Source organism: Cucumis sativus, chromosome 6, assembly GCF_000004075.3.
Source record: "Cucumis sativus cultivar 9930 chromosome 6, Cucumber_9930_V3, whole genome shotgun sequence".
Taxonomy (NCBI): Eukaryota; Viridiplantae; Streptophyta; class Magnoliopsida; order Cucurbitales; family Cucurbitaceae; genus Cucumis; species Cucumis sativus.
In genome coordinates this window covers 760233-773591 of record NC_026660.2, presented here as the reverse complement: position 1 = coordinate 773591, position 13359 = coordinate 760233, and the positions used below count along the sequence as shown (strand labels likewise).

The 13359-nt window shown below is 33.2% G+C and overlaps 2 protein-coding genes across 2 annotated transcripts; both read right to left on the bottom strand.

The window, feature by feature from the left end:
* Positions 1-1115: 1115 nt before the first annotated feature.
* LOC101214949 (COP9 signalosome complex subunit 3) lies at positions 1116-7905 on the bottom strand. Its single transcript, XM_004138421.3, has 11 exons — positions 7517-7905; positions 7087-7202; positions 6710-6953; positions 5371-5428; positions 5177-5266; positions 4087-4152; positions 3363-3452; positions 3064-3222; positions 2859-2980; positions 1854-1926; positions 1116-1775 (listed from the first exon to the last, which is right to left on the bottom strand). The coding sequence occupies exons 1-11, from the start codon at positions 7888-7890 to the stop codon at positions 1707-1709; spliced, it is 1461 nt and encodes a 486-aa protein (XP_004138469.2). The 5' UTR covers positions 7891-7905; the 3' UTR covers positions 1116-1706.
* An 827-nt stretch (positions 7906-8732) lies between these two features.
* On the bottom strand, positions 8733-13222 carry LOC101219310 (actin-related protein 2/3 complex subunit 5A). Its single transcript, XM_004138441.3, has 4 exons — positions 12820-13222; positions 12643-12715; positions 12136-12236; positions 8733-9092 (listed from the first exon to the last, which is right to left on the bottom strand). The coding sequence occupies exons 1-4, from the start codon at positions 12915-12917 to the stop codon at positions 8957-8959; spliced, it is 408 nt and encodes a 135-aa protein (XP_004138489.1). The 5' UTR covers positions 12918-13222; the 3' UTR covers positions 8733-8956.
* Positions 13223-13359: the final 137 nt, after the last annotated feature.

Genomic DNA, 13359 nt, shown 5'->3' with positions numbered 1-13359 from the left:
ATACAATTTGAGATAGACAGATTTAAACATAAATTTTGTAAATCTCGTAGTTACACTGTAAATTTTGTAGATCTTACAATTATAGTTAGGATCGTATGTGAATTCAACTTAGTTATAGAAACTTAAATTGATTGTATTAATTTTAAAATTCACCCAAATTCAAATACAAATTATATTTTATTATTTAGCTTCTAAAGTTTGATTGGACAATTATTTTTTAGCATAGGAGAAAAATTGGAATCTACATTTAAAACTAATTTAAGAGCACTAAAGTCTAAGTTTGTCCATTTTATGTTTGGTCCAACAAATTGTATTATTGGCCTCAAATTCTCATTAACACATCCCAATGCAAATATCAAAGCCTTATAGGAAGCATTTTTCAAGAAAAAAAAAAGATACTTAATTTATTGCTTCCTTTTGACATTGTAATTTGTACCCACAAATTCCTCCACCTATGCTATAATCAATTTTAACTTTCTCTATTAAAATAATTAAGAAAAATGAGAATCTAACCACAAAAAATTCAATACTAGCAGTGTTCTTTCCATCATATTAGTAGGTTAAATATTATTTTTAAATGCATGTTAACGTGAAACATAATAAATAAAAATAATAAAAGAAAGATATAAAAGAAAATTTTCGCTTTTAAAAACAAGTAGTTTTTCTTTGGTTCATCGATGTTAATTATAAACATTGTTTTGTTTAATATAAACTATATTCACAATAACGTGTTTTGAACTACGTAAAACAAATTTGATGTCGAAATTCATTCTAATTTGACAAGAAATAAATTATTATTTTAGAGAGGGATGATTTCAACACCTTCAAATACTTGATGGGTTGTTTACTTCATTATAACTTTGTCTTTTCTAATTATTTTTCAACATATTGTCTTGTCATACTTCCAATAAAATTAAACAATCTTTCATTTTTGCTTTTCTTTTTATTATCTATTTCTCTATCAAATCAATAAGAAAATGTTAAAAGACCTCAAAATTTATGTTCTCAAATTCATTGATTATGTTTCCAATTCATTGAGTATTTCATGTTATATACCTAATTCATTTTGGTTTAATTAAAATATTTATTATAACTTTTACAAAATAATAACTATAAAAATAAAATTTAACATAATATATATGCATAAATTAATTAATAATGTTTTATGTTCAATCAAATCAACATAATGATTTGTCTTGCTTGAGCATCTAATAACGATATTTTTAGAATAATGTTGTTCAAGTAAATACTATCTTTTATGTCTTTCTTTTCTAGCAGTAAACGGTGGCCACATGATCAACCTCGCCGATCGTCAACCTCTTCCTTGCATTACACACGTTCAGTACGTTTTGATCTCTAAAGTTGTGGTCTCAACGCCCATAAAAGCCACCATCTGATTCTTTATCCTCCTCTGTTTTCGCTTCATAGGAAAGTTATATTTTTTGTGTATCGAGCAATATTTAAGATGTTTAGTTGATCAAATGCTCGACTTTTACTCTATTGTGGCCCTTTCTCGGTATCCCATTCAGATCTCTATTTCATGGAACAGAGACTTCATACAAGCATACACAAAATTAGTTTTTCATGAAGGAGAATGAGATAACATAAATGCTCACAAGCAAATGACCTCCAAAGGCTTTGTCTCTTTGAACTATATCCTCCAGCAGAAGAGAAAATATTACAAAAATCACATTCCATAGCTCCCATCAAATGTTAAATTTTTGAGGAACAGAATCAAAGTCATCGTAATCAAATCTCTGCCTCTCTCTTCCAGCCTGAAAACAATCATTTTTTTAGTTTACATAGTTTACATATGTACATTCAAAATGAGATTTTGATTTAGAGTTGCTCACCTTTGCTAGATATAGAGGATCAGAGGATATATTTTCATCCATAGCAGTCAATTTCTTCGTAAGTGTCATGATCCTGTGATCAACAGAGGAAAAGGAAAAAGAATAATGCGGGTGTGTTTGGTAGTGATTGTCACTAACAAGAAATCACTCAAAATTGATTTTTAAAACCATCTCTCTAGTTACGGTGGAAAAGTGAATAGTCAGAAATCATCACCTTATTTTATATTAATTTTTTAAATGCCCAAAAGACCCTTCTATTTAATAAGGAAACTTTTAACCTAATTTCACATTTGCCTTCTCCATCCTCTCCAATCCATCTCATACCTCAGCCATTCCACACGCCACCACACTTTCCTTCTATTTAATACTTTTGTTATACAAGTTTGTGCTTCAATAGATAATACATATAGTTAAAGTATTTTGTAATGATATAAAAATGTTTAGACTGAATGAGATGTATGTTTTGAATTTTCTTTTATCTTTAATATGTGCATTCTTTTACCTCAATATCAATCTCATATACTAGTCTAACAATAAAATGAATAGAAAGTAAAGTAATAAAATTAGATATTTATTATAATTCTTTTTTAAAAAGATAAAACTTTCACATATAAAATACACATTTAGTAATTTGATTTGGTATAAACGTAATGATTGAAATTTAATTTTAAGAGTTTGTTACCAAACAGAAATTTGATTGTTTAGAAATCAATTGTAACAAATCTCTTTTTCTAAAATCGCTACTCCCAACTATAAACACAGAATTATGCTCAAAACCTAGGTATCAAAGTCAGTTCAGCCATAGTTGTGATGCATATGGCAATTTAGAAAACGGTTATTGCCACAAAGCTCTACAAAATAAGATGATTTTTTTTTATTAAAAGAAAATCCAAATTGAAAGGACAAGCACAAGCACTCATGTATAAGAAAAGTCGGGATGCATATTATCATGATGACATACAACATATTTATGTCTGTTTTCTCATCCAATTCCAAGCATCATACCTCTGGATAGAAGAGTCGATGCGCTCAATCATCCTGCATGATTTGTACTGTTCAGAATCCTCTAGAAATCTGACCATTCCATCCTTCTGGTTAATCGTTGCAAAAATCTCACCATCCTGGATCTGAATTATACCAAAGACTGACATTATTAGAGATGAAGGTTGATTAATTATAGATTATAATCCTATCATTCTACTAAAGTTACCATTTGTAGGACATGCATTTCAGCTTCCTTAGGGCTGTTAAGTTTAACAGTGCTGGCTATATCTTGAAGAGAGAGGGTCAAGTACGTCTGCGTCAATCTCTGAATGTTGCGCTTGTACATAGAAGATACGGCCTGCTTTACAAGTCCAAGATTGTTGTCCTGATATAACACAATTCATGCTTCATATCAAAAACCCCAAACCATTTAGATGATAGATCGATAAAGCAAGGTCTCTTCAGTGCATCCACCATTTAATTAGACCAATTGCAGTGATAACATAGTGAAATAGGAATTCTTACACTTTCAAATTTCTGCCTGTTTGTTTGAAAAACGGTGTCTAATTCCTCCACATTTCCTGTGCTATAACTATTTGCCAATTCAATGTAGGGCTGTAAAAGAAGAAACAGACAATAAATAAAAGTAGCATAAACGAATCACAAGAGGGAGGGATACAAGTACAAGGATGTCAACTGGAATTGGTTGCACATTTCCTTTAACCTAAATGCATGAACTCTATCGGTAAATTTGATTGCAAAAATGTAAATAGACCAAACACCAAACCATTCCCTTTATATTTACAATCCCTGCAAATGCTGATAAGATCAATCAAAAACACGATTATGCTCCACCTAAATAAAATCTAGATAGCATCAATTAATAGAGCTTTTGACTGTCTATTTTTCAGGATTGCAATAAAGAACTGCATCGCTCATTGCATCTGTATACCCACCATTGAATAAGGAAACTACTACATGGAATCTTTATCCAGCTATACTAAAAGAAATATTCTAATTTCAAGCAAATTTGAATCCATCGTTCAGTTGATGATTATGATCTTAATTTATAAATTTCAAAACTAAACAAAAGTTATCATTGATTCCTACACATCCAAACAAGGAACATTCACATTTTTAAAAGAATTAACATTAAGTGATATTCATGAGATGAATTACATTAACCTTTTATCAAAGCACTAATCTGTCCATGAACAAAGAGAAGCTCATCACTTCAAATTTACATTACCTGACAGAAGTTCTTTAAGTTTCTCTGTGCTACTGAAGAAGTATACTTTGGAAGACTGGTAGAAAACTGCCACCAGGTTCATGTATACGCATATTAGTCTCCATAAGATCACATGAAAATATAAGCTCACTATGTAACTCAAAGCTAAAAGTAAGAAAACCGCTTATGCGGCTAAGTCTTGTTATGATTAAAATTCTATATTCAAAATAACTTGCTCTCTCAATCAAATTCTAACATCTTTTTTAGATAGGAAGAAACTACATAGGATTAAACAAAAGAAAGAAAACCCCCTCCCAAGAAAAATTATAAGCTTTCTAGTTGCTCGTAATCGTGGAAAGGTTGTAGTTATAAAAGAATTGATGGAGTACAACTCCACCAAGAGGAAGTTGAGTCCATGTTTCCATTTCTGCAAAGAATTTTTTCAGAGTAAAACTCTGTTAACTATACATTTCTACAAAGAATTTTCTGAGGTTAACTCCACATCCATCGCTTAAAACTCAACAATCATCACAAAATTTACATCCGTTTCCTTGTTGAATGCATACTTACCCAAGACCATGGTAGAACATCTCATTTTTCTGTAGGTAGAGGCTAATAGTTGCCAACAGAAAGCTAAGGTATATAGAGACAGAACGGCCAATTAAAAAAAGGCAAAACACGAGGATTTTTTTTTTATCCGTGAGTGTTCAGGCCAGCTTATGTGCACCTCGACTAATCTCACGGGACACCCGCTTGACCCTACAACATTTGGGTGTCAAGGAAACACGTAGGAAATTAATTCCTAGGTAAGTGGCCACCATGGATTAAACTCATGACCTCTTAGTTAGTTATTGAGACTATGTCCCCCTTTTTGCCACTAGGCCAAACCATGAGGGTTGCAAAACACAATGATATTACTAATTCTAAGACCTAATCTCACTAACGTACCAGTACTGAATGTGTGTAAGAACCAAAAAAAGAATCCATATTGTGCACTACATGAAATCCAAAGAACCAAACTCCAGACATTCCTTTCTCACTTCCAAATATTTGAGACCATAGAATAAATGGTATAAATTAATAATAAAGCAGATAGGAAAAAATAGCATACTTGTCCATTATAAATGAGAGAGACTAAAATGTATTTTTTGTACGCTTCAACAGCTATAGCATTCATTGATTGCATTGGAGCAGTTACAACCTGTAACAAAAATATGGGTAGTGATTGTCAGGTCATCCAGAAGTATGGTAAATAAATACATAATAATAATTATCAAAGGAAGGAGTTCCATTTAGATGGTGCACATTATGAAGAAGCTCAAGTGCTTTATGAAATAACTTTAGTCCTACGCATATCATCCCCCTGTCACATAAGAAAAATAACATCAGAAAATCCCTATTAGCAGAGAGACAAAATTGAATCGCATCATATGAGTGAACTCATAAAATTAAATTTATCACATTTTATTAGACAGAATGTAATTCAGGAGATGATAGATTTTTTCACAACTTACAACAATCTTGATTAAACAGAGTTTTTTGCTTCCCAATTACACAAATGTTTTTTATAAGACAGCTAAATGATTTCTTTTTCTTTTTCTTCTTTCCCAAATTTTCTAGATCGATCAAGATAGCTAAATGATTTTATAAATAAAGTATTGAGAAACCTTATTTATCCTTGTTTTAACTGTTTTATCTTTCTTTTAATGAGAAACCAAATTTTCATTAGAAAGGAATGCAAGTACGACTAACAAGCTAAACAAAAAATAAAATACTGAAACAAAAGGGAGTGACAAAAAAAAAACGTTAGACAATCGTTAAAATAAAAAACAATTGTTGATAACAGAAAAAAAAATAACAAGGCACAATGGGAAGATTTGAGATAGCCCAATCCACTCCTCATAATACTCTTTTACACTCTAGAAATGTTCTCCTCCACCTCTCTAGTCAAATACTCCACAAAAGAAGCAACTCATGGAAAGCCCATCCATTGTCCTCAAAAGACATTTCCAATTTAGGGCCGACCTCTAACGTATCTAACAAGTTTCAAGACACCAACGCTGAAAGGTCAAAATGTTTCCCTTTAGGATCGGTCAAGTTGTACACAAACAGTATGCTGGGAAACAAAGAGTAAATATGATTCTACCCGAAAGCAGTAGAGCTAAGATACAGATCGCTAGAAGAGTTTTACTGGATGGTAGCAAATTCATTAGCCTAATAGGGAAGGAAGAGGGGAAAAAACAAAAACTGAGAGAGGCAGAGGGAACTAGATTTACTACATAATATATTTCACATGCGACATAAAATTTCACACCATAGTGTTTGCAAAAAAACCGCCAAACTCCAGCTGAAAGCACCGTAAAGGCCTTTTCATCGTAATGCATTGCCCACTTACTTCATTTTAGATGCATCATAAGGGTCCTCAACGATGACAATAGAATGACATGCATACATGAGGGGGTTGACAAGGGTCAAAAAGAAAATATAGCACATGCAAAAATTTATAAAATATGTGTAAGACTTTGAAGACAAATTTTGAAGCGAATAACAAAGTTGACAAAGAATACAAAGACAATAAAGTGCATCTCAACCAAAGATGGAAAGATACAACAATTGAGCGTTTGAGGAAGAAATGGCAACTCACCCATAATAACAATAAAGAAACAGGTCTCTTGGTTGATCAACCTCGAGAATATCATTATCTAATATGGATCTGCCCGTTTTGTAGGATTTGGCTAATAAGCAGAGAAGAAGAAACTCCGGATGTAAAGTGGTTAAATGTTCTGAAGAGGTCTGGAGTTTTCTAACAGCAGTAAGAAGTGGAGCCACCCCTCTAATTGGAGCCTCTTGTATAACTTGATCTTTAAACCTCTTGCAAACAGAGACGACTGCACGATCAGCACAATATGATAATATATAATCAGAATTTCATACAGCAGCAGCAATCACACATGTTAATAATAACAAGCATCAGTTTTCATGATGATTTAATAACAAGGATCAGTTTTCACGATGATTTACATTTTTCAGGTGCTAAACGAATCTGCTCAGGGTTGCAACAAGAGATAAATCTGGAAATCGTTAGAAGAATTGAACTGGATTGCTCTTGTGAAATTGGTACAGAAGTGCATGCCTCTCTGCGAATATATTTAAAAGGAAAAATTACGGATCAATCTCCACTGCATACATATTCAGTAATCACAAACTCGAATTCAAATAACTAGAATAGTAGGAGGGCGTATCGAATATGGGTATTATCCCATCGTTGGTCCCTCAATACAAACGCCAATTCTTCGACTTTATTCATTCAAACTTCCACCAAAACAAATGATGGTTCAACAAAAGCACTCGTCCTCAATAGTAGTGTAACATACAGGAGAGACGGACCCTAATTTGCCTAAACAAGCAACACCCAGATAAAAAAAAAATCAAAGAAAAAAGAAAAACTTACAGAATGTAGAGATATCCTAAAGAATGTTTGGAAGCATCAAGTTGAGCTAGTGCGGAAGGTAAACGAGAGGTTTCGGCGTGAAGTAGTTCTTCTGATTGCTTGAGAAGAGTATGGAGGCGTGAGATATCGCCGGCGGTACTCGACAAGCCTTGGATTTGTGCAACAAGAACTTCAACCGTGCCCATGGTGGGGGGAATGCGAAGCTGGAGCTGAACAGTGGCTGGGAAGAGTATCTTTGAGAGAAGAAATTGAAATGGAAGTTCTATTCGATCGAACCGATCACTCCTTTCTTTCTTGTCAAGTCGGAATCCGAACGGTGAATGCCAGATCGCTGGAAGAACGGGTTGAGCCCATACCATGCGGCCCAACTTCATCTTCGGGAATTTGCGCTCTGCCCGGCCCAACAAGCTGTGCTTCAGTTTTGAGATCTCAATCTCACTCTAAAAATTGACCAAATATTTACATATAATATTTTTAAAATATTCTCATTTCCTATTTCATATATCATTTATTTTAATTAAGTGTATTTTTTAAATTTTAGTGATAGGTCCAAATCTAACAAAATCCATCGTAAGGTAATTGAATTACTAAAATATTTTTACCTCAAAGGTATGAGATCCTAACCTAACACAATGGAGAGTTAAATTTGAGATAGCTATAGATTTTTCAGCTAGATATCACATACACTATATCACATGTGTATATCACTTGATCTTATTTGTTTTTTACTATTCTAAATTCGAATTAAATAATTTTTATAATTTTACACTTTTATTTTTTATTATTTATTCGCTTTTATCATTTTAATAATTAAAATTCTGTTTGTCCGAACTGAACCTTATAATCCTTGCAATAATGGTAAGAATCAGTTGTGAAAAAAGTAGTAATTATTGTTTGATAAATAGATTCAAAACATCTTATTTTAGATTTAATAACTAAAATAAAATTATAAAAAGTTAATTTTTAAATAGTGAGGAAAATACCTTTATTTTATAAAAAACATCCGACTAGTGAAAATAGAAATCAAATTTTATTAATCGAGAAAAAGTTGCTTTCAAATATGGCAAACAAATATAAAATATTTAAACAAATAACAAAATTTCACCTTCATCAAAATGATGATATATTTTTTAATAATTTTAATAAATTTGACATTTGAAATAATTTCTTAAATATTTTTAAGGGCAAACTAGAAGGTATTAGAGTCAGTAACCCATGCTCTAACTTGGTCCAGTCCAAAGGTTATATTCAATTTCAGTCATTTACATTCAAATGTTCAAATTACAAATTACAAGTACATTTAGAAATTAAATCTGGTTGACATAAATCCACAATCTGGAAAGCAATTTACAGCTGTCAAAACTCGAAAGAATTGAGTAAATTTTCAGCTCTTAGTTTGACATATATCCAACGTTAACCAAAAGTTGCTCAAAAGAAAAATCAAACAGTATTAACAGTATCGGCAAGAGAACGAAGAATGCAGCCTAAGCCAGCCCTTTCTGTCAACTTTTCATGTATCCTGAGACATTGATCACATGTGGGACGATCACCAGTTGACAACCCTCTATACAAGTACCTGCAAATGGTTATACATATAAATACTCAAGTTTTGGCAAGAAAACAGCATAGCTCCCCATCACATGTTGGATGTGGCATAATATTTGGATTCAAAATCCGTGAATGCTTGTTTAGTGAAAGTTTCTTGATACTATCTTGATGTTGTTTTTGCACTCGATGAAGGAGGCGAATTCATGCTAGTGTTTTGGAAGATAGTCATTCCATCATACTAGCAGCAACCCTGGAAAGAGAACGCTTGCCTTGAGATGAGTTTATGGAAATATTTTCTGCACTTCCTATTCATTTTAGTATCTAATTGCTTCATCATGCTCCTTCCTAGAGGCCTACTCACAGGTTTTACATGGATGGCGTTCAAGTTGGAAATGATGATAAAAGAAATATTATGGTTATCAAATAATGCTTTGTGTAGGGCAATCAAAATGTGCATGTCCCAAGATGTCCAGTTTCCCTTTCAACTACCGATTGAAGAACACTTCGTATACCCAATCTTCGATGTTCCTGGGAAGGCATAAGAAGACATTGAAAAGGCTGAATAATTAAGCCAGTATAAAAGTGACAGTGGAAGAATGATTTTTTTCCATCAAGTCATAAGCCACAATCAAGTGAAGAAAGAACCTATTTTGGATTCGTCTCCTACGAGCTTTTTTGTGTCTCCTCTTCAAGCAAGGGCCAAAGGAAGATCTTGATTTTCTATGGAACTTTACTTTTTCAAGCACCGAGTTTTAACCCCATATTTACTGGAAATAACCATCTTCCAAAGAGATTTTTCTGCTTGAACAAGACTCCCAACACCATCATTTTTCCTTTTTCTTTTTTTGGCAAAGAGAATTTTCTCAACTTAAAGAATACCTTTTCAAGCCATATTTTGTCAATTAATTTGGTTTGTGCTAAAATTTTGAAACGTGCTGATGTCTTTCCTGGACTTCTGGAACTGAATGGATACTGAAGGTCTATCATACATTGTCATTTCGAAAAGAGTAAGCTTCCTCTTCATCTTGGAAAGTTTAGTCTTAGTAATCTCAAGGAAAAGAAATATCACGTTCATGGCCAAATGGTTAACTTAACTGAACAATACACCATTTGGAGTAATTTTTTAAATCTTCTATAGTTATCTCTTTGGAATATTGAGATGGTTTCTGATCTTAGTGCAAGGTAAAGTCCAAAAATTTCACAATGGAATGCCTCAATGACTCTCACGAAGCTTCCCTTCTCTCTTGGTTCATATGGGACCTTCTCCATGATATTATCGGTATAGTGCCCAAGATAAAAATCCAAGCTAGAAATCTAATTCTCCATTTCGTCCAGTTGGTATGATGCCATATGCATATAGTAAGAAGAAAACAAAGATCATATTTTATTCTATTGCAACCATGCTTAAAATGCAGGCTTTTTGTTTAGTTATTTTAGTTTGTCGATTTCTCTCTTGGTGAATCCTTTCAAAGAAAAGAAAAGGTTAAGTGTTATAAGATCGCATGAACAAATATTCTTGGTGGTACTTAAAACACGAGGAACAAACATATACTCAGGAGAGAAAACCTTCCATTTGATGCTTGGAGGACAATCGAGGTCATGGGCTTTTGAAACACTGTCATTAATCTCAGAAAAAGCGATCCCCCACTACTTCCCCACCAATGATTCACATGGTGCCTATGCTTGGAGACTAATTGAGGCCAATTGGCTTTTGAAACCCTGTCATTAATCTCAAAAAATGCTCCACGAGAAACAGTCCTGATGTTCCAAAGGGAAGGATTAGCATTGGCCAAATTAGTATTGTCAAGCATCCTCACTTATTTCTTGTTGGTGTTCATAATCCTTGAAAATTAGGGAATGTGTTGGAAAACAAATTGAGAGACTGCTGGAAGACAAGGCCTTAAAGAAATACAAACATTTTAATTTGACTAATGTGTATGTGTTGGAATGATTCAGACACTCCACACTTGTTTGACATGTGTCAGATGTTTGTTAGCATGTGTTACAAACTAGTTATATAAACTACAAAGTCAATATATGTCTCACATTATTAGACATGTATTGAACACTTGTTAAGCATGCTAAATAGACACATGATAATATAGGACAAAAATAATAAATTTTACAAAACCCATCGGCAGAAGGGTTGGACATGACTTGCTAGATTCAGAAGATGTGATGAGATATTTCAAGCAAGATGGTTAGAGAGATTTCCACTTTCACAAAGACTCCTAGCTAAAATATAATTTTTCTTTTTAACAGAAACAAAACTTTTCACTGAATGAACAAAGAGAGGCTAGAGCTTGAAATACAAAGAGACATAAAAGCAAGATAAAGCAAATGCATCGGAATATATCCCAACACTGGACTTGCTCAGAAAATAAAAGCAAATACAAACACCACCGAAATTGAAACTCTGAGAACAAGTAACCATGTGGTGAGGACAACTGATAGGAGAGAAGGAGCCCTCTAATTACAATCAAACCAAATCTCTGAAGGAAGACTTGACTTCATTGAACCATTAAAATGAAACCTTGAAGACAGGAGGGGAACATTCTTCACTCAAAAACATTGAATCACTTGGAACTTTTAGAATTTCATAAAACCTGATATATTTCTAATTTCCAAAGGCGTTCAAAGGCCAACACCTAGCTTTTCAAAAAGTAGGATGCCGTGAACAAGTCTCTACATTCCAATGGACAAAAACCAAACCATAAAGGGGTGAAGCAATACAAGTTAGCCAAGGATAAACCATTGAAGACTCCTTACACAAGCAAAAAAAATCATATCAGTGAACCAATCTTCCAAGTATCTAAAGACTACCATATGTCCTACTGACAAGAACACAGCTAGCAGTAGAAATCTGAAGGGATTAAAAAAATAAAAAGAAACAGAATGTTTGTTTACATAGCTCATAGTAGGATCAACCCAATCACTTAAGTATAAATTTCATAGCAAAAGAATAATATCAGAAAGTAAACTTGGAACTATTTAAACATTCCTGATGAGAATGAAATAAGTAGAAGTAATGAGAATTGATATTTTTGCAGTTAAATACCGCATAAACTCACTTCATTAGAATATCATAGTACTCTGGATCCAACGAAGAAAACATCCCATCTACATCCTTTATAGCCATGAGAGCCCTATGCACCACAATCCAATTTGCTGACTGAAGAAGTCCAAATAATCACATCAGATTAACTCATCCTCCCAATGTCAAGCAGACCAACAAAACATAAACATGAAAGAAACAGCAAGCCTATTCATTTTCAGTGGCTGCAAACAAACACAGCAAACTCTTTCCAAAAATTAAATCAACATCCAAAAATCCTAATTGGCATCATCATTAAGAAAACATAAGAAAGCATAACAAATAGATTTAATGATAACTAAAAAACAAGGATTCTCCAATAATTTCCCTAAACATTTCTAGCATTACCCACAGATAAAATAATAAAAACAAAACACATAATCACAGAAAAAATGCAAGGAACCAAAATGAATATCGATCCTACACCGTCATTAGCTCTGAACAAGAGACGACAGCTCAGTAGGCAGTAAGAAAGAAAGGATACCTTACAACGCTCGTCCCGGGTATTTGGAGGGGAACCTTCAAGAGCAGTTTTAAGAGCTTCGACTGGTTTTAACCTTTTACGGAAGAAAACAAAAGTTGACAAATTGGGGCGTCTTCAATAAGAGGAGTTAAATAAATTAAATGATGTAAATCAAAGAGAAGGTATAGGAGTCATTACTGTTTAAGTAAGCTCTCAATCTTTCGAGATTTGTGCTCAATTCTGGTGATTATGGCTTCTGCATTATCTGCTTCGACAAAATCGCATGTAGTCGCCATTTTCGCCTTTGCGGTATCACCCTACTTGCAGTAGGATTTGATGGAGCTAAACTAAAAACCGATCATACCAATACAGATCAATAACCCAACAGTTGTATGAACGAAATCGGAGCTAAATGTGATTTGTGAAAAGAAGAGATGGCAAGTTTTCTCGCCGCCGAATGGTCTTTTGGGTTGCGATGGTTTTGTGTATTAATAGTTCATTTAAAATTTTATTACGATTTTTAATTGAGGGAGTTGGACAATAATTTTTTTGGGATAAATGGTATCGTTAGTGTTATTAAATTGAGAGAAAGGAGAATAAACTTCAAGAGAATAAGGGAGGAGAAAAGATAAAGCACGTGTATCCTCCTATATTTACAAATAATCTCTACTAACCTAGTTGGGAGAAAAATAGATTATATGTAAAAATTTAAGTTCATCCAACCCAATATTATTAAAA